This window comes from Mustelus asterias, chromosome 5 (genome assembly GCF_964213995.1).
Source record: "Mustelus asterias chromosome 5, sMusAst1.hap1.1, whole genome shotgun sequence".
Taxonomy (NCBI): domain Eukaryota; kingdom Metazoa; phylum Chordata; class Chondrichthyes; order Carcharhiniformes; family Triakidae; genus Mustelus; species Mustelus asterias.
The window spans coordinates 85,091,285-85,113,345 of record NC_135805.1 but is presented as its reverse complement, the minus strand read 5'-3'; the positions used below and the strand labels follow the sequence as shown (position 1 = coordinate 85,113,345).

Sequence of the window (22,061 nt, the reverse complement as noted above, 5' to 3'; positions counted from 1 at the left end):
TGGTCTCTTTGAGCTTGTCTGTGTGCCACACAGCTACTGTATTTTAACTTTCTTCCTGTTGGTACTGATTCCAGGTGAAGCATCACCAGGTCATACGGACCAGTATTTGTTATTATCTAAAAATTATAATTGATCCCCTTACAAGTGATACAAACTCTTAAAAGTTATTTTCAAATATTTTGGAAAATAATTAATTAGGAATTCTCCAAAAGTTTTAAAGTAGTGACAAATGTTTCTTAATATTACTGCTTCTGGGCTAAAGGCTTGTCACATGATTCAATCACATGATTGAAACCATTGGTTCAGTCATTGAATTTTACGTTGTCATCCAATGAGTTGGAGACAGGACAGGACTTGTGGCAAACAGTTTGTTTTACAGCAAACAAAATCTAAACGGTACATTACGGCAAACAGTCTGCAGAGTCTATTAAAAAGAAATGTCTGCTGGCTACAGCAAACAGAACTCATGACTAAAACAACAGCAACGCCAGCCAATAAAATCAAGATGATCACAAATTTGTATGTTACATAATACAAATTGAATGTTTCCCCAGCAAAATGCAAAGAGTGTTATATACAATTTAAATGTGTATAATGAATCCCAGTCACTTACAACAAGATGGGCTCCAAGTGTGAGTGACAGGAAATTAGCCAACCATTTCCATTCTGGTTGGGAATAGGGGTGTCATTATATCCGGCAACCAAAATCCACTGTGGTGAAGAGTTGGGGAGAAATATAAATGTTCTATTGTTGTTGGCTTTGTTCTTCACAATGAAAATATTTGCTTTGGGTGTTTAGAAATTAAACAAAATTATTCAAAATTCAAATTACTTGCTAACTGATGGTTAGCAGAAAAAATGGCATATATTCCTTAATTTACACAGTTTGACTTTTGCTTCTCCTAGAATCATAGAATCCCGACAGTTCAGAAGAAGGCCACTCGGCACATCGAACCTGCACTGACAACAATACCACCTGTAACCCCACGTATTTAGCCTGCTAATCCCCCTGACCTTAAGGGACAATTTTGCATGGCCAATCAACCTAATCTGCACATTGACGCCTTCCGCACCCGTTGGGCACCGCAGGGGCTGGGGTGCATTATAGACCCCAATAATCACATTATGATTTGATGTTTTAAGTTTCCTTTGTACTTCTGTTCGGGCTGTTCCCCCTCCTTTTGGGGAGCTGCCCCTTTTACTTTATCCCTGAGTTAATTTGAGTTGGTTTATTTGGTTTGCCCTAAAAGAGGCCTAACCCGCACATCTTTGGGCTATGGGAGGAAACCGGAACACCTCAAGGAAACCCACGCAGACACAGGGAGAATGTGCAAACTCCACACAGACAATCACCCAAGGCCAGAATCAAACCCAGGTCCCTGGCGCTGTGAGGCAGCAGTGCTAACCACTGTGCCACCTTGCCGTCTACTATTGTCTACTGTCACATTTTCACAAATATATCTACCCAATAATGAAAAAGCACAAATATGTCTATAATAATTTTGAAACTGAAGATTTATCCAAGAATTTAGCAGAATGCCATGAGTCAAGTGAGAATTTATGAATATATTCATTAATTAAAATTTATGAGAAGAAATCAAACTGCCAAATTATATTCAAAACCAACCTTCAGACTGCAAGCTTCCATGGTGATCCACCTGTTCTCATTTCTCACTTCTGTGCCTTTTCCACATGGTTTTGTGTTGGCATTTTCAGCTTCTCTCACAGGTTTTGATCTGTTAATCTGTCTCTCGTTTAGCTTTCTCTCTCTTTTCTCAGCCCTTCGCTCTTTTCATGTGCATGTAACAGAATAAATAGGAGAGAAAAAAACAAAACATGTGCTGTTCATTTTTACATAGATCCACTTCTTGACAGCATCAATCTCCTTTATCTCTGTTTCAGAATGTAGCTTTGGTCCTGGATGAATTCAGTGATTTTATTTTTGGTGTTTTAGATTAATTGATGAGCTGACAATCGATTTTTAAAAAATGATTTATGGACACAATTTATTGTTTTGAAAGCTGTTGGCAACCTGTAATGAACAGTTCAGAAATAAATGAGTTGGGAGGATGCTAGAAGAGGAGAGATGTGCCTTTGTCACTGATGGTTCAAGTTACAGTTCCTTTTTTTAAGCATTCAACAGGAGAACTGGAAGGTTCCAAAAGGTCAGGTTAATAAAAACAACAATTTGCTGGAGGAAACTATGGATCACCCAGGATGGGATCTTGAACAAGAAAGAGATGAGCCTGGGTCATCAGCATAGATGTGGAAGCTGACTCCATTTCAGAGATAATGTCAGCCAAGAGAGGCATTATGCAGGAGGAATAGGAGAGAGAGCCAAAAATGAATCCTTGGAACTCCCAAAGTGATGATGGTGAGAAATGTCATTGCCCGCAATGCCTTTGGTTAAGAATAAAAAGGCAAGACTTTAAACAGCCGAGGGCAGATGCACCAAGTTGGAAAATGGAGAAACCTTGGAAGAAAACAGAAATTTCTGGAAATACATAGGAGGCCAGTCCGCATCTGGAAAGAGAAAAGACAGGTTGTGTCCTCCAGCAAAACATTTGGAAGGTATAAATCATTGTCTTCAGCCCCTGGCATAAACTCCATTTTCTCAAGCCCATTCTAATCACCTTCTCAGTTACTGGCTCACACCGACCTGGACAATTTGCAATCTCAACCTTGAGCCACGTTTCTGACCCCACACCTTCTCCATCACAAATATCACCTGCTTCCATATCCATAACATTGCTCCAGCTGCCCTATTTCAGTACATCACTTCGTGAAACCTTCAAGCATGCTTTGGCAATTTTCAGTTTGACCAATCCAGCACTCTGCTGGCTTCTCATTCTCCATCTCCGTTCACTTTAACTTTCTACTGCCCCTAACTTACCCAGCAACACATCTTGCTCATCGTCCTTCCTGTCCTCGCTGGTCTACAATTGTTCCCAGTGCCTTGAATTAAAAAATTTAGAATGGCTCTGACTGAAGGATCACACCTGATGTATTAACTGTTGTGTCTTTTCTCTGTACAGATGCTGACTGACATACTGTGTATTTCCAGCACCTATATATTAATTCGTAAAATCATAATTTGAGTGACTTCTATTAAGTTGTATCTATAAATGGGATGTATAGAAAATAACTTCTTAAAATGACAGAACTACATTGATTCAATGTAATATACCACAAGAAGTAGCTACACATCTATTTTAGAGGAAGGATACGAATTTCCAAAATGTAATCGGTACAATACTCCCTTTATTCTACCCTATACTTCATATTCTTGTTCTACAACCTTTCCATTGGCTGTTCTACACTGAACCCATCCAAGCTTCCAGATCAAGTCTCTATCAGCTACCCGTCAGTCATGGATCAATTGCCAGGACTCTCAACTGTGAATCACAAGGTTCAGGGTTCAGGTCCTGCTCCAAAACACAAAAATAAGGCTGACTCTCCAGTGCAGCACTGGAATGCTGCACTGTTGGTGATGATGTCTCTCAATTAAAATATTAAATCAAGGTGTAAGTAAATCAAATAAAATATTAACTCTTCTTCCAAATAAAGGAGAACCAAGCATATTGGACTTGAAACATTCATACTTTCTCCCTCCATCGAGGCTGCCAGACCTGTTGAGTTTTTCCTGCATTTTCTGCTCTTATAATAAACTATCGAAGTTTTGTAACCAATTACAAGGTGTGCAAGGTGGACAAAGAGCTAAGATACAGTATGTGAGAAAATCCTGGACTGTAAAGCAGCAACTTGTTACTTTTTGCAGTCAGACTTGCATGAAAATGAACTTGACTTTGACACACCCCCATCGCAGTTCTCCCGATCTGTCTCTTCTGTATTTTAAGGTGGCTCTTTTACCATTTACTGGTGCAAGCTTTTTAACTGTTGTTTCACAGGTATGAGAATAGCAATCATATTTTAACAGCGCTTGACTGGGGCGTTTGGGAAAAATCAAAGGCACCAGTATCACAAGTCAGTATCATTTAACACGGAATGAGATATACCTTCTTTTAAAAAAAAACAGAAATCTGCCTCGAATGGATTTCGCAAAGAGAAAGAAAACTCAGAAAAGGCCCACCCTCCCATCTTTGATGTTGAAAAAAAAAGCACCTAGTTGTCTGGTGCTGAGATGAGAGTGGTTTGAGTTTGGGAAGGGGATCAGGGGCAGTGAGCTGTTGATGCTGAGAGTTAAGCGGCTGGTATTGGAGCAGGTGTCAGTGCAGGGACTCGGTCACTGCAGGGCCGGGCAGGTAACCCAGGTGACAGGTGGAGCAGGACGGTGTGTGTGTCGGGGGGGGGGGGTGTGGTGAAGTCCCTTAACTTGTTGAGCTAACGTTTCCCCCCTCGCCCGGGGCGGGCTGGGTAGGGACACACACACACCCCCTCCCCTCCCCTCGAAGGGCGGCACTGCTTGCCCGGGAAGCCCCGCCTCCTCCCTTCCCGCCCCCTCCTCCGCAAGCCCCGCCCCTCCCGGCGGTATCCAGGAAGTGAGGTCAGCAGCCACCCCCCCTCCCCATTTCCGGCCGGCCGGCCGGGTAACCCCGGAAGCTGAGAGCGCCAGGCACCCGCCAAGATGGCCGCCAAATCCGACGGTGTGGGGGTTACCGGCTTCGCCCAGCTGCACAACCTGGACGAGTCGGTGACCGAGGGGGGCGACGAGCAGCAGCTGGACGGGGGGCCGGAGGCCAGCAGCTCTTTCCACATCTGCCACTGCTGCAACACCTCGTCATGCTACTGGGGCTGCCGGAGCGCCTGCCTGAGGAGATCGCTGTGTAACCTGAAAGGGGGCGACCACCCCGTCCTGGACTGTCTCTGGATCGTTATCGCGCTGCTCGTCTTCTTCTCGGACGTGGGCACCGACCTCTGGCTGGCGGCCGACTATTACCTGAAGCAGGACTACTGGTGGTTCGGCTTGACGCTCTTCTTCGTGCTGGTGCCGTCCGTCCTGGTGCAGATCCTCAGCTTCAGGTGGTTCATGCAGGATTACGCCGGCGGGGGGCTCGGGGGTGTGGAGGGGCTGAGCAGCAGGCGGCCCGGCGTCACCGGCTACAACCGCTGCTGCAGGACCTCGGTGTGGATCTGGCAGTCGGTCATTCACATCCTGCAGCTGGGACAAGTCTGGAGGTATTGTGTGTGTGTGTATTTGCGGAGGCGGGGATGGAGGGAGGGAGGGGGGGGGGAGATTAATAAAAAACAGATTCAAATGTACACTTTATTTTGGGGGTGTGGTAAGTGTTGGTGGAAATGTCTTCATGTCCCTGTTTCTAAATCGATGGAGGAGGGTCATCTCCATCGAGTAAGATGGGGATCAAGGTAATGCAAGATTGGTTTAGGAGGAGCGTTGGGCGTTCGTGTCCTGCAGCTGGAACAAGTGCAGAGAGAGAGAGAGGAGTGATGGATTTTTCTCTCTCTCTCTCTCTCTAAACCTCTCTCATCCCAGTTCTGGTCTTGGGAAGTCAATGTGTGGCTTCGTATCCGTCAAAAAAACCGGCCCTGGAGTTTCTAGTTAGCAGCTCTCACTACAGGTGCTGTACATTCTGCAGTTAGCATAAAAATGGCGCAGCGGTGAGAATGAATCATAGGAGATGATCGGTGGCCCCCCGGTTCTGGCTTTTGGAGTATTATGGGATGACTTCCATTCAGAAATGCTCATTGATCCATGCAATCTGAATTGGGTTTACCGTAAATGGGTATTAATAATAAATTTTGGAGATGAGATGAATATGAAGATAATGCGAATGCATCGGTCTCGAATTTGCCTTTCGGCGAATGGAGCAGCGATATTTTAAAACGTACTCGCTGCATATAATTTAAAACCTAGCCATTGTGACTCTTTTTAAAAACAAAATGCTGTTATTTTGAGGAGGATTTGGACAGATTGAGCAAACGATTTGTCAATGATCACTATTAATGCATTTGCTGTAATAATTGCAGTAAGTTATTTGCATTAGTCATTGACAGCGTACTGTTGGGACAAGAATGACAGTAGCGGAAAAACGCAATTCGCTGCTACAAATTTAGCGAGGTACAATGTATAATGCTGATATTTGTACCAGAGTTGGTGGGGATATTACACACACGAGTTTTAAAAAATTAAAGTTTGATGGCTATGTGTAAAAATGCATTAATTCAGGCTGATTTTTTGAAATACGTGGGTGGCACACCCATTGAGAATAAACTAAAGGGCTGTGCTGTTGTGTTCTTGGTTTATTTCACGATGTATGTGGAGTGAGTGTGTGGGAAGAAAAATCTGACAATGTATTGATATTAGTTCTTTGAAATAATCAAGGTCACATCTGTGGAGGAGTGTAGTGATAGCCCCTTATCATGTTACATTTGTATACAATATAATGAGTAAAGGGGGTCTTGTATAAAGGGATTAAATTGTCAGACACCTCTCGAGTAATGGAGCATTTTTACCAACTGAGTTGTATTGAGCAGTGTTACCAGTAGAGGAAATGGCTAACTGGAGGATCATCCACAGATATTTTAACATTCTAATGTGAATTGAATTGAACATTACAGTCTGACAGTGTTCTGTGTTGCAACTACAACAATGCAGAAATTTGGTTTGAGAGTTTTGTGCAAATATTGCCCTGTTCATATATCTTTCTGAAATGAAGCTGCCTTCGCTGAATGTTCTCTTTCTGTAGGTAAGACAATTTGAATCAAATTCAAGTTTTGGATTATGTAATGCATTAATAGATGGCATGGATTATCATGAGAATTATATTTATTTTATTTTCAGTTTAACGACTGAATACTAAAAACAATGCTGCTGGTAAGACGATTTTTGGGGAAAGCGTGTTTTTCTCTAGTCTCAGTTAGACACTCCAGATATTTGAGTTCACCTTATTGCCAGTGGACTTTCCTCAAATAAATCACAGAAAATAACTTGGGGGTGGAATGGGGGTTGTGGTGGTGGTCTTCACTGAAACCTGTTGTCCCATCTATTGCTGAAGAGAGAGGCTAGTTTTTATACCTTTTGAATTTGCATTCTACTGTTTGTGCTATTATAGTTATTCTCTGCAGTAAATTCAACTAATGGGAGAATGCTACATTTCATAATAAGGTCTCGCAAATACTCTGCTGTTAACATATGGATGCCCCAAGTCTGTTAATGTGTAATGAACATTTTTGTCAATACTGTATGATTGAAGGGCTGGTGGGAAGTGGAATAATGGCGATTTATGCATCCACTCTCCTAATACTGTTTGTAAATATGCATCTGAGCGGAACAGAACTGTTTCTATGGTTTATATCAAGGTTCAAGTTACATTGAATGTATCATTTGTTGGTTGTCTTTTAAAATCAGAATATTAAAAAATGTTGTGCTGACACGTTTTCAAACAGACTGCATTAACCGTGAGCCTTTATTTTTTGTTTCCAACTTTTGTACGGGAACCATTCTTGTATACCATAGTTGTGACAATTATCAAAGTGTGTGAGATGGTAATAATGGAGTCATTTCTTGATCTGTAGTAAGAATGATTGTCAAGCTGATGAAAAATAATATAGGTTTTGTAGAGACTATTTTCGCTACCTCTATGTAGAGTGAAGCATCTCCTTTCCTCCAGAAAATTTCACATTTTGCATTGCTTCCCCCCCACTTTTGCCCTTGTGTGGGTATCTGTGACTTTCATGTTGGCAGTGTTGCACCTTAGCCCTTTCATTCTGTTCCATTAGCACTCTGCCCCTGGAACTTGGGGGCCTGATGTTTTTTTCAAACCTTTGCATACCATTATCCTTTGGACTTTGTGCCTTTGAATTTGTGTATGACCTCATCCTTTTATTCTGTTTCAGTACTGAAGGCCAATCTCTTAGCCATTATTTTTTTAGCCTCTGGAATTTTCATTCAAAACCATTGCCATTTGATATGTATTTTTTCAGCCATAACTGATTTTCTACTGTACCTTCAAACTTTTCTGCCCCCAAAACACTTTTTCATCTCGCTTGCAAAATGCTTTGACAACTTTTATTCAAAGAACAATATGAAAATTCAAAATGACATTGCCACTCTTGAAGAGGGAAGTCCATTGACATTTCCCCCATTCTATCCCCATCCCTTCCATGTGCAAACCTCTGGCTCATGCTCACTGCTGTTACCCATAGTTAATGAGAATCTCAAACTGAATTAATGCTTTGCAGTATTTGTGTAAAATTTTACTACTTTTCCAATTAATAGTGTACTTCTGAAATATCCTCCATTATCATCAAAACGACCATGTGGCTGAGCAGATACTGTTAAATGGTTGCGGCATCTTTAATGTTTGTTTAATGTTTGACATTTTGCTTCTGTACAAATCTAAAATTAAAATTTCAACTGACTCACCAGGCTCAACTGCTAATATCAGTGACGTATTCTGCAAGGATGTTTGGGTTGTGTGTATGTTGAGAGTTAGTGTGGAATTTGGAATACTATATGGATAAATGAGAGGTTATCCACTTTGGTAGAAAAAATTGAAATACAGAGTATTTATCAAATGGTGAGGGGCTGGGAAGTGTTGAACTTCAAAGGGATTTGGCTCCACTTGCTGATGAGTCACTGCAAGTTAATATGCAGGTACAGCATATTGATGTGAGATGATGCATTTTGGAGGATCAAATTTAGGTGTGAATTATACTGTAAATGGCAGAACCATGAGGAATGTTAACATCCAGAGGGATTTGGGCGTGCAGGTCCACAGTTCCCTAAAAGTGGCAACACAGCGGGCCAAGGTTATTAAGAAAGCATATGGTAAGCTTGCCTTCATCAGCCAGGGCTTTGAGTATCAGAGTTGGGAAATCATGTTGCAGCTACATAAAACCTTGGTTAGGCTACATTCAGAGTATTGTGTGCAGTTCTTGTCTCCATATTACTGGAAGGACATGAAAGCTTTGGAGTGCAAAGAAGGTTGATCAGGATGTTGCCTGGTCTCAAGGGTGTCAGCTACGAGGAGAGGTTGAATAAACTGGGATTGTTTTCACTGGAAAGATGGAGGCTGAGGGGAGACCTGATAGAGGTCTACAAAATTGAGAGGCGTAGACAGGGTGGATAGTCAGAGGCTTTTTCCGAGGGTGGAAGTGTCAATTACAAGGGTGCACAGGTTGAAGGGGAAAAGTTTAAGGGAGATGTGCGGGGGAAGTTTTTCATGCCGAGTGGTGGGTGTCTGAAACATCTGCTAGAAGAGTTGGTGGAAGCAGGCATATTAGCAATATTTAAGAGACATCTGGATGGGTACATGAATGGGGTGGGGGGTGAGGGAAGCAGAGGGATACGGTTCAAGTAAGACCAAGTGTTTTTCTTTAGGGCATCATGATCGGAGGGCCTGTGCTGTACTTTGTTCTTATTCTTCTAACTAAGAAGGCACATTGTATGTTGGCCTTTATTACAAGAGGATCTGAGTATAGGAGTAAAGATGTCTCATAACTCTGTAGAGCATTGGTGAGACCACATCTGAAGTGTTGTATGAAGCTTTGGTCTCCTTATCTAAGTGAAGATGTACTTGTCACAGAGGAAATGCAATAAATGTTTACTAAATTAATTGCTGGTATTGAGGGATTCTGTAAGGAAAGATTAAATAGACTTGGCCTTTATTCTCTGGTGTTCAGAAAGATATGTGATCTCATTCAGACTGAGACAATTCGGGCCGGACTTGAAAGGGTAGATACAGGAACGATGTTTCCCTTGGCTGTGGGAGTTTCTAGAACCGGGGACCTAATTTCAGAATGAATAGAAGGCCATTTACGACTGAAATGAGGAGGAATTTCTTTGCCCATGAGATGATTTGATTTATTATCGTCACATGTATTAGCATACAGTGAAAAGTATTGTTTCTTGCACACTATACAGACAAGGCATACCGTTCATAGAGAAGGAAACAAGAGTGCAGAATGTAGTGTTATAGTTAGGGTGTAGAGAAAGATCAATTTAATGCAGGGTAGGTCCATCAAAAGTCTGACAGCAGCAGGGAAGAAGCTGTTCTTGTGTCGGTTGGTACATGACCTCAGACTTTAGTATCTTTTTCCTGACGGAAGAAGGTGGAAGAGAGAATGTCTTGAGTGCGCGAGGTCCTTAATTATGCTGGCTGCTTTGCCGAGGCAGCAGGAAGTGTAGACAGACTCGATGGATGGGAGGCTGGTTTGCATGATGGATTGGACTACATTTGCGATCTTTTGTAGTTCCTTGCAGTCTTGGGCAGAGCAGGAGCCATACCAAGCTGTGATACAACCAGAAAGAATGCTTTTTATGGTGCATCTGTAAAAGTTGGTGAGAGTCGAAGCTGACATGCCAAATTTCCTTAGTCTTCTGAGAATGTAGAGGTGTTGGGGGGCTTTCTTAACTATAGTGTCGGCATTGGGGGGACCAGTACAGGTTGTTGGTGATCTGGACACCTAAAAATTTGAAGCGCTCAAACCTTTCTACTTCGTCCTTGTTGATGTAGAAAGGGGCATGTTCTCCTTTATGCTTCCTGAAGTCAATGACAATCTCCTTCGTTTTGTTGACATTGATGGAGAGATTATTGTCATCACACCAGTTCATCAGATTCTCTCTCTCATTCCTGTTCTCTGTCTCATCATTGTTTGAGATCTGACCCACTATGGTGGTGTCGTCAGCAAACTTGAAAATCGAGTTGGAGGGGAATTTGGCCACACAGTCGTAGGTGTATAAGGAGTATAGTCGGGAGCTGAGAACACAGCCTTGTGGGGCACCGGTGTTGATGATGATCGGGGTGAATCTTTGGAATTCTCTGCTGAAGAGTTCTGTGGAGGCTCAGCTGCTGAGTATTCTCAAGACTGAGATCGACAGATTTCTACATATTAAAAACATCAAGGAATATGGAGGTCATTCAGGAAAATGGCATGGGTGGCACAGTGGTTAGCACAGCTACCTCTCAGCGCCAGGGACCTGGGTTCAATTCCCAGCTTGGGTCACTGTCTGCATGGAGTTTGCACATTCTCCCTGTGTCTGCATGGGTTTCCTCCGGGTGCTCCGGTTTCCTCTCTAGGTGCATTGACCCGAACTGGTGCCGGAATATGGTGATTCAGCGAATTTCACAGTAACTTCATTGCAGTGTTAATGTAAGCCTTACTTGTGACTGATAAATGAACTTTACTGTTACTTTATTATTGAATGGCCTACTCCTATATCTTATGTTATTGTGTTCACCAATACAACTAAAACTAATAATAAATTATAATGTGCTTTCCTGATTTAAAAAGATCTTTAATGAGATGTAAAAGCCTCAAATGCTTTGCAGCTTGAAAAGAATGCTACCTGTGGGTTTGCTTAGTTAATTTGTGGACCTCCTGTTCTTAAGAGGAACTTCTTTTACAGGTGCATGTATAAAGAGCAACTTAGGTTTATGTAGCACATTAACGCATTCATAGGAAATTATTTCTAGTGCTTCACAGAAACATTCAGACCAAAACTGTCACTGAACCAAAGGAAACATTGACTGGATTCGAAAAGTGTATTGGAAAAGGTAGGTTTTCTGAAAGCTGCTGAAAGAGGTTTAGGCTGGCGATTTCAGAAATTAGAACTCAAAATGGCTGATGGCACATACATCAGTGGGTGTGGCTAATTGATGCACTTGTGGCCAGAGTTGGAGCAATGCAGAGTTTGTGGAGAATTGTATGACTGGAGGCATTTACAGAGTGGGTCAAGCCCATGAAGGAGTTTCAACATGAGAACTTAAGGTTTTGGTCTTCCCGAAGTTTGATTGGAGAATTCAGGACTTGATGTCAGATAATAAAACTAACCCTGCGGAGGCTGAGGAATTGATTTGATTTATTGTTGTCACATGTATTTGGATAGAGTGAAAATTGTTGTTTCTTGCAAGGTATTACAGATGAAGCACACTGTTCATGGAATACATAGGGGAGAAGGAAAGGATAGGGTGCAGAATATAGTATTGCAGTTACCGATAGGGTAAAGCAAAAGATCAACTGAGCATGTGATACCATTATTAGTAAGTTTAACAGGGTTAGATTACGGTTTTTAGAGCAAAAGTAAAAATTGAATTTGAGGATATGCTGAGGACCGCTTGCAAGAAGATGCCACACTCTGGTACCATCTTGAACTTTGTCTTCCTGTCTGCAAATCCTCTGCCAATACTTACTGGTGGATTCGAGTTGCAAAAGCCCCTCTCAATTGCCGTTACTCTCACTGCGAAGATCAGAGTGTTACAATGGTAGGGACAAACATACACTTTACTGTTGAGTGACAAAGTGCCTTTGTCTATTTGCCACCATGAAACAGTCAAAACAACTGACAAGTAGTGCATGACAAAGTGTTACCATACTTTAGAGCCTGGTGGTTGTCTTTGAATGATGTCCCTGGAGAGTACCATATAAATGAAGAGTAGCAGGGGGCTAAAAATAGATCATTAGGGATACCGGAAGTTAGCGCTGCAGGAATAGGAACAGATGTCATTTTAGGAGATTCTGTGCTATGACTGGATAATTAACAATTGGATCAAGTGCATGCCATCTGAGTGAACTGGACAATGGAGACGAGTCAACGGAGGAGGATAGTTTAGTTGAATGGAGGAATGGTCACCAAGGTTAGGGTGGAAGTTATTTTTCACTTTGATTTGGGCCTTTTCATTGCTGTGGAAAGGTGAAAAGCTGATTGGAGAGGCTCAAAAATACTGTTACATAAAAGATGGGGATGAATTTTGAGACACCAGTACCTCCAAGACTTAAAATAGGAAATACAGGTTGGAAGTAGGGTGACACTTTGTCACCCACCACTTGTCAGTTGTTTTGAGGCTATATATATATATATGATGCTTATCAGTTCACTGTTTTAAGGTGACAAATAGGCATGCAAAGGCACTTTGTCGCTCAAGAGTAAAGTGTATATTTGTCCTTATCGTTGTCTGAGGGCAAGCTCATAATCACATGCATACTGTTTGGGAGAGAGTGGGGACTGAGAAGAGGTGTTTGCCCTTCCCGGTAAAATGTAAAGTGCCTTATCCTAAATTCTTGGGCACTTCGATGTCTATCTCAGCTTAGCTTACCTACTTAAAAAAAACCCCGTACTTTGTTACTTCCAGACTTGACTATCTCAATTCTCTCCTGGTTGGCCTTCCATCTTCCACCTTGCATAAACTTCACCGCATCCAAACGTTTGCTGCCCTTAATTTGCATCATGTTACACTCGCCCATCAGAAAAACCTTGGTTTTTAAAATTCTTATTCTTGTTTAGAGATCCTTCCAAGACCTTGACTCTCCCTATCTCTGTAACTGCATCCAGCTTTGTGGCCCTCCAATTCTGGCTTACTGTGCATCTGTGATTTTCATCACTGCTTAATTGGCACCATGCTTTCAGCTGCTGAGGCCTGAAGCTCTGAAATTCCCTCCCTAAATCCCACTCTCTCATTCGTTAAAATCCACCCTTAAAACCCACCACCACGACACATGTTTAAAGGCCTCAATGCTGAATTTTGTTCGATGATGCTCCTGTGACGTGCCTTGGGATGTTTTACTATGTTAAAAGTATTATATAAATGCAAACTATTGTTTTCTGGTTACGGATAGCATTGAGGAACATATGGCCTCTTGGGTGCTTGATGTTGGGATATAAAATGGAAACAATAGCTAATTATTAAATGAGACACAAAAGGGGGTCATTTTTGATTGAAATATTTTTTTTACCTACAATGTATATAATGCCATTGAAATTTGTATTCATTTTTTATTTTCCAACAATGTTCTGCTTTTTAAGATATTGTGGGGAATTCTCCAGCCTCCCAGTTGCGTGTTTCTCGGCAGCAAGAGGTGGTGTGTTGTTCGCTGGTGGCGGGATTCTCTGGTCCCGTCGCTGGCGGTGGGATTTTCCATTGATACCATCCCACACTGCAACAAAACCCACGGAAGGGGTGTGCTGCCAGCAGGATCAGAGAAAGGCTGGAGAATTCCCCCCATTATCTGTTTGCTTGGGGTTTGGTTCCACACGTCTGTTATCTTCAGCTGTCTTTCTCATGTGGCCATTCTGCATTTGCCAACCTTGAGTGAAAGTGAACCATTGCAGCTGGATTCAATTGTGCCCATTCGCAATGCATAAACACTTCAGAGCAAAGCAATCAGAACTTCAAATACCCATATCCTTGCAGTTTTAAACAAGGAATCAATCTGCCTATTCAGGTGGATGCAAATTAACCAATGGCAGTATTTGAAGAAGAGTGGGTGAATTTTCTGTCCTGGCAAACAGTGCTCCAATTCTGACAAGCTGTCATTGTCTCAATGTTTGTGCGCATTGGCTGTTCTATTATTGTACAGAACAGTTTAAGTGACTATGCTTAATTGCCTGGGAAAGGTGCTAAATCAACTCATATTTGTTGCTCCTTAATACAATTCTCTTATTTCAAAATGCCTTATGTTCAACAGTGATGTGTATAAGGATTCCTTTGTGAACAGAGAAATCCACCGTTGTGAAATGCTCTTTTGTGTTAGTGTTACTTTCAGTGTAATTTATGTATTGCATCATTGCAATATCACTGCCCCGAAGCGCAGAATTAATTACCTTTTGAAGAAGCGTCACTGTTACGTAGAGAAAATGTTGCGACTGATTTGAACACAATTACAGTCCTATAAATGACCTGTTATTCTGGATTTGTGATGTTCCTGAGGGGAATTTTGGTCAGGACATTGGGAAAATCTTTTGAATCATACTATTTAACATTATGTTCAGTTGAGCCATCTGTATTGGTTTGCACTTTCTGTTAAAAGATCACACTACCTCAATACTGCACTGAAGAAACAGCAGGGGTGAGGTTCTCGTGTTTTGCTGTTGGCTTGAACATACTACCTTCTGACTTGCGAAAAGATGCTACTGAGCCAAGCTGCCACTTGGGTACAAAGTAGACAATTACTGCAGCTAAAGAGGAATTCTCAATTCTCCTTTGAGTTATTTGTTTGTACGGTACTAGTGTCCCTCTGTTGCTCTTCTGCAGGTAATGTTCTTTTGCGTCTCTTTCATATTTCCCAAAGGTCAGTCTTGCCAGTAGCCGCATTGTACTTTTTAGCACACAGAGTCAAAATGATCTCTGGTGTCAGTGTAACTGCAATTCCATTTTTTGTCACGAGTATTCTGGTTGAACCAACCTCCTTCAGTCTATACCTGCCTTAGGCTTAAAATTATACATGTTTCATTACAGCATACTTCTAGTTGCTATCACCTTCCTTTATCTGCTACCTTTCTCCAGGCTTAACTTTGAAGGCTAAAACTTGTCATAGCCTTTCCTGTGAGTACAGTGAAAAATAGTGATGTAATAACAATGACTCTTAAGCACTCAATGGCTAAATAGCTTTTAGAATTGAGTGCTAAGTTAGAAGTTTTGCACATGGTGACGTTTCAAGTTTACTCAGAAGACACCATATTAGATTTCAGAATTAAGCCAACGTAACATCTCTAGTTGAGACAGATTTGGTATCATTTGTTCGATGGTGGTGGCGTTTGTTTTGTCCAGTACCCGAGGTCTGTGTAAACAATTGTCATGGCTACTTTGGTTCTGGAATGTACTGGAGTGATTCTCGGGCCTAGACCAGTTCTCGACTCTGAAGCACAGACTGAGAAGTTCATTCATTGACAAATCTCTTGCTTTAACACAACCCTGGTTGACTTCTGTATTACTGATGAATCTTTTGTGTTTTTCTGTTTTTGTTCCTCTCCTCATGTATCCATACACCCATGTTAACTACTGTTTTCAAGATTAATAGTAATTTTAAAAATTCATCTGTGGGATATGGGTGTCGCTGGCTGGCCAGCATTTATTGCCCATTCCAATTGCCAAGGGGCAGTTGAGAGTCAGCCACATTGCTGTGGATTTGGAGTTACATGTGGCCAGACCAGGTTCGGACTGCAGGTTGGATAAAAGCAAATTACTGCGGATGCTGGAATCTGAAACCAAAAGAGAAAATGCTGGAAAATCTCAGCTGGTCTGGCAGCATCTGTAAGGAGAAAAAAGAGCTGACGTTTCGAGTCCAGACGACAATTTGTCAAAGGTCGTCTGGACTCTAAACATCAGCTCTTTTCTCTCCTTACACATGCTGCCAGACCAGCTGAGATTTTCCAGCATTTTCTCTTTTGGTTTAGGACTGCAGATTTCCTTTCCTAACGAACATTAGTGAGCCAGATGGGTTTTTCCAACAATCGACATTGGTTTCATGGTTATCGGTAGATTCTAACTTCCAGATAATTTTAAATTCAAACTCTGGTCTCTGGAACCTTAGCTGGATTAATAGTCTAGCGATGATACCATGAGGCCATCGCCTCCCCAATTTTCTCCAGTAATTGATTGTGTTGGGTGCTGCCCGATATTGGTTTCGAGATTGCGCAGGTGAGGAAATCTCCTAGCTGTATCTCAAAAGGGGACATCTCATGCATTCCAAGAAAGATTTGTCATCCTTGTTTCAGACGTGGTTTACTGTAAATGTGCTCACTTAACTGGTCCTCTCTATCTGTAGAACGTTTCAATATCTGCTTTCATACTCCCACCAGAAGGATATCAGCTGGATTTGTTGTGCCCCTTCTGCCATTTGAGGTAGATTTTAAATAAAGTTGTTTAAATTTTCAACATCAGAAAGGAAGATGAGTCTTAGGTAATCAATAAATTATTGTGGACAGATCCTATCGACTTGAGTGCCGCAACAATTTGGATGTAACTGTCTCTGCAGACCCTGTAACGTGGTTTCAGTTCCATTCCCTGGAACGCCCTCTCCCGACTCCTCCACATTATTGCCACTTACCCTGCCTTTAAAAAGCTTCTAGACCTGTCCTTTAGACTCTGGTGTTCACCTTTTTTAAAGCTTTTCGTATAACCCATTCCTCCCTTGCAAAACATGTCTCAGGATTTTCTGTTTCAAAGGTATATTATGAAATTGTGATGAGTCAAATTCAGATGACTCCCATTCTTGACGGCAGAATCGCAAATCCCACTGAAATTCTGCACAGTTAGCTAAACTTGTCTGAGCTTGTCATATAGCCGTGCTGATCAATCAGCACAGAGTTAGGCTGCACAAGAATGGGGCATCATGGAGTGCTGGACAAGCAATCGTTTGACATTGGGATCTCTCTGTGAAAGGATGTGCAAAACCTGTAAGTAAGGCTAAACCTATGAGGTTAAAACGTGTTGTTGATCAGCAAAAAGGTGAAGTTGTTACAGCGAGTGGAAAACAGTCGTGTGAAGTGGAAAGTGGATATTGTAAAGTACTCGGAGATTCCACTTTGATGAACATCTTGGAACAGTTCGGCAAACACACATTTTCTCCAGCAAGAATGAGACATCTGCCTATCCCAATGTTGAAGCTCTGCTATTGGGTTTAAGGCAACCTGAGCAGAGAATGTTCTCATCTCCGATCCAATCCTGCAGGAAAGGGGAGTCACCCTGTCAAGGAAGCTGGTTTACATGAAGTTTGCCTGCAGCGATTAGATGCCTTGACTGGTTCAAGACGGGCAACAGCATTGTCCTCCGCACATAAAGTGGTGATGGATCAGTGGTTACAGCAGCAATGACAGTTGTTGGCTCCAAAATATCGGCCTACATCTTGACTGAGCATGCACCACGAGACATTTTTAATGCAGATGAAATGGGACTGATTTCTTGTCTTTTGCCAGACAGCTCTTTGAATTTAAAAAGTGAAGCAGGTAATGGTGAAAAGTGGAGCAAGAAAGGTGTCACTGGCATGGTCTGTGGCAACATAGATGGCACCAAAAAGCTGCTACCACTTGTGATAGAAAAGTTCAAAAAGCTATGTTGCTTCGCAAATATCAATGTACTACCCACATGTTGAGGGACAAATTTGCCTGGATGATCTTCAGCATTTTTGCTGAGGTGTGTATCAGGAAAGTGAACAAAACATTAACGATAAAAGGGAAGATTGTCATCATTACTAACAACTGCCCAGCCCACCCACATTGCAGGCTTAAAGAGCGTTCTTTTCTCCCAACGCCATGGCCAAGCTCTAGTCAATGGATCAGGGATAATTAGGAATCTGAAAAATCACTACCAATGACAGCTGACTGCTATGATTAGCGAGGGTAATTTATGAGAAGTAGAGTTCAATTCAACTGCATGAGAGATCATGTTCACAATGAAGATGGTGGGAGAAGCCAGAAATGCCACTGTTGCCGCCATGCTGAGGTCAAGTAGGTTGCAGCTGCAGATGATGTTGAGAACATGAAGGAGCAGCAGAGAGTGTTCAACTAATGCCATGACAAAGCACTTTTCACTTGGCTGTGGGAGGCCAAGTTCCAGTAGGACCAATGGTAAACTTGTAAGGAGATGGACAATGCCATAAAATGCGCAATGGGACTACAGTTGATACTATTATAGATGCAGTACATTCTTCAATTGAGGAAACTCATGACCTTGAAGAGTCTGAATGTCTGCCTGCTTTGCCTGATATGGCAAAGGCTGTTGAGGTGCTCGGAGTTCATGCTGCAGCAAAAAGGCACCAAAAACATGTTTGATTAAATTGAAGACATGGTGGACGGTGTCAAGCAGTACACTTGGCAAAAATAAATTCTGGAGCTAACTCTCTGCCTTTTTCGACGCAAAGCCCTGGCCTTTAGCAAAGTCAGGTCATTTTGAGGTGTGAACAAATTGAATAAAGACTTCGCACATTTACTGTTTTACGTATTTTCATTTGGCATTGGAATCTATCTTGTATCTTAAAAAAAAAAGCAATATACACCAAAGCGGGTTCCATTCATGTGGGAATGGGGTCTCCTCAGCCATTATGAAGCTCTACTTAATACATGTTTGGAGGTGGATCCTCTGGCATTGAACTCAAAGATTTTATTGTACATATAAATTGTTGTATAGAAATAAGACTCAATTAGATTCATGGGCTGGATCGCCAGTGCTTGTGGATCATAGATTGAGCGCCTTGCTACTGAAAATGTTTGTTCTGCTTAGAAAATTAATGGTTTTATTAAAACAAATTGATTTCTTTTGGGAGTGGTGGTGGAATTCGAGCTCTTGAGTTGATATCCAAAATACTTGACCGTCTCAGGTTCTGCAAGGTTAAGTAGATTGGCCAAGTTAAATTGCTCCTTCGTGTCAGGGGGACTAGCTAGGGTAAATGCATGGGGTTACGGGGATAAGGTCTGGGTAGGATTGAGGTCGGTGCAGACTCGATAGGCTGAATGGCCTCCTTCTACACTGTAGGATTCTGTGATTCTAAGCCTTCAGAGTAAATTGGTAGTGCTTATGCTTGATTTCAACTTTTTGTTTCCATGAAGGTTTTACAAGTACCGAAGCCTTCCTATGATTGCAACACTTCCTTCTTGAATGTCGTATGACCCTCAATATTCAGGACCCAACTTTGTCATTCCGCAGCCATGTTTCTGTAATGGCTATCCGATCATATTTACTTCAGTCTACACTACCAATTTTTTAACTTTGATATGAATGCTCTTTCGGGGCTGGTTAGTTCAGTTGGCCGGACGGCTGGTTCGTGATGTGGAAGGACGTTAACAGCACGGGTTCAATTCCCATACCGGCTGAGGTTATTCATGAAGGCCTCACCTTCTCGACCATGTCCCTCACCTTGAGTGTGGTGATGTTTAGGTTAAATCACCACCAGTAAGCTCCCCCCTCAAAGAGGAGAGCAGCCATTGGTTATCTTGGACTATGGCGACTTTACCTTTTTTACCTGTCAATGCTATGCACATTCAGATACAGAGCCTTAAATTTTGTCATCTTGTTATCTTTGTAATATCTACTCTTGACTGTTGATGTATTTTTAGTTTTTTTTTCTCTGTTGCTTCCTGCTATTCTCTGGCTCTCATTTCCCATATTTTGCTCTCCTACTTTGACCCTATCCCTTGGTATGCTGCATCTACTATACTGTTCCCTCCTACCTCGACATTCCTTTATTCCTCCCACTCCCCCAACACTTGTATGGCTTCCTGTACAATGATGCTTTGGCTAGCCTGCTCATCCACCTTACAGACTTTGCAATCGTCCACACAGGTTTTGAGGACTTCAAACCTTTTGAATAATTGAAAAGTCTGAGGCTCCTCCACAATTCAGCTTGGTGCCTTTACCTGCCTCACTCCGTCATATCCTTCTGTCCAAAACAGATGACCCTGTTCTAAGCGGTGTGACTGTATTCTGGAACCAAGTGTCCAGGAATTTCTCTCCCCATCTTGCATTGCAGGATCGGCAGTTTGGCTTATCGATCAATAATCCTGAATTCCTATAACTGTTTACACTTTCACAACACCAGTTAAAGTCCAACAGGTTTATCTGGTAGCACGGGCTTTCGGAGCGCTGCTGCTCCATCAGGTGATGAAGGAGCAGCGCTCCAAAAGCTCGTGCTACCAAATAAACCTGTTGGACTTTAACCTGGTGTTGTGAGACTTCTTACTGTGCCTACCCCAGTCCAATGCCGGCATCTCCACATCATGTTTACACTTTCTGCAGATGTGTTTGTCCTGGATTGCCTTGGCATCCAGAGCTCCCATATTCCACAGCTGCAGCACAACATCTGTCCAGCAATTGTTACTTATGTTATTTAGTTAATTTCATTACTTAATGAACTTAGAATAATTCCTATGTATATTTGCATTTACTGTGCTTATTAAAACTGCTACCACCTAGTTAAGAAAGGTGACCAAGACTGCAAGAAACTACAAAGGGTTGTGAACGTAGCCCAATCCATCACGCAAAGCAGCCTCCCATCCGTTGACTCTGTCTACACTGCTCACTTCCTCGGAAAAACAGCCAGCATAATCAAGGACTCCACACAACCTGAACATACTCTCTTCCACCTTTATCCATCAGGAAAAAAATACAAAAATCTGAGATCACGTACCAGCCAACTCGAGCAGCAGCTTTCTTTCCTCTTGCCATCAGACTTTTGAATGGGCCTACCTTATTAAGTTGATCTTTCTCTAAACTCCAGCTCTGACTAATATTATATTCTGCATCCTCTTGCCTCCCCTATGTACTCTATGAACGATATGCTTTGTCTGTATAGCGTGCAAGAAACAATACCTTTCACTGCACACTGCACATAGATGTGACAAATCAAATCAAAACCTTCAAAAGTTTAATTACACAGGTACGTATTTGTTATTTTCGTTTAGTTTAATTATAGTATTGCTCCCAATAACCTTTACGACTGCAATTACAAAAACCTTATGAAGAATAACTTGAAGTTACCAAAAAATTACATTTGCTTTTCCAATTGCTTATTGTACCTGTATGCTAACTTTGAGTTCAGTGTGTGGGTACACTCACATGTCTCTAAATATCAACATTTACAAGTTTTGTGCCTTTTTAAAAGTAATCTACTTTTCTGTCACCACCAAAGTGAAAAACCTCACTTCCCACATTATAATCCCAACTTGTTGTCCATTCAGTTAATCTGTTTATATTGCTTTGCAGTTTTTGTCTCCTCATCCTCATGGATTACCTTCCCACTTCACTTCGTATCATCAGCAAATCTGGATCATTACTATCTGTCTGTTTGTCAAAGTCATGATTTAGATTGTGAATAGTTAAGGGCCTAGCTCTAATCCCTGTGACAGTCCACTCGTTACAACTTGCCAACTTAAAAAGACCCAGTTTATCCCTGCTCTGCTTCCTGTGCCTTAACCAATCCCCCATCCATGCTAATATACTGCCCCCTATTCCATGAGCCCATAAATTTTTATGTAACACCTTATCAAGTGCCTTCTTAAAATCAAAGTTTACTGCATTGACTAGCCCTCTTTATTTACACAGTTGCAACCTCAAAGCTCAATGTCAAACACCATTTCACTTTCAAAGAAATATGTTGACTTAGAAAAGCATTGTTCGATCTTAAGTACATTGTTAGATTTCCATAATAGATTCCAGTACTTTCCCAATGACTGATGTTAGACTAATTGACCTGGAGTTCCCCGTTTTCTCTCTTTACTTTCTTGAGTTGCATTGTTACATTTGTCAACTTGCAATCTGCTAGGATTGTTCTAGAATCTAAGGAACTTTGGAAAATCATAACCAGTCCACCCATCATCTATGTGGCCACTCTTGAGTGTAGGCCATTATGTCCTGGCAATTTGTTGGCTT

The 22,061-nt window shown here is 41.8% G+C and overlaps 1 protein-coding gene across 2 annotated transcripts in view; it reads left to right on the top strand.

Moving 5' to 3' along the window:
* The first annotated feature begins 4,561 nt into the window (after positions 1-4,561).
* Positions 4,562-22,061, top strand: part of xkr6a (XK, Kell blood group complex subunit-related family, member 6a) — a 464,827-nt gene continuing 447,327 nt past the window's right edge. For both annotated transcript variants that reach the window (XM_078212945.1, XM_078212946.1), the window contains exon 1: positions 4,562-5,136. In XM_078212945.1, coding sequence (XP_078069071.1) covers positions 4,586-5,136 — 551 coding nt within the window. In that variant the 5' untranslated portion in view covers positions 4,562-4,585. The remainder of the gene's footprint in view (positions 5,137-22,061) is intronic.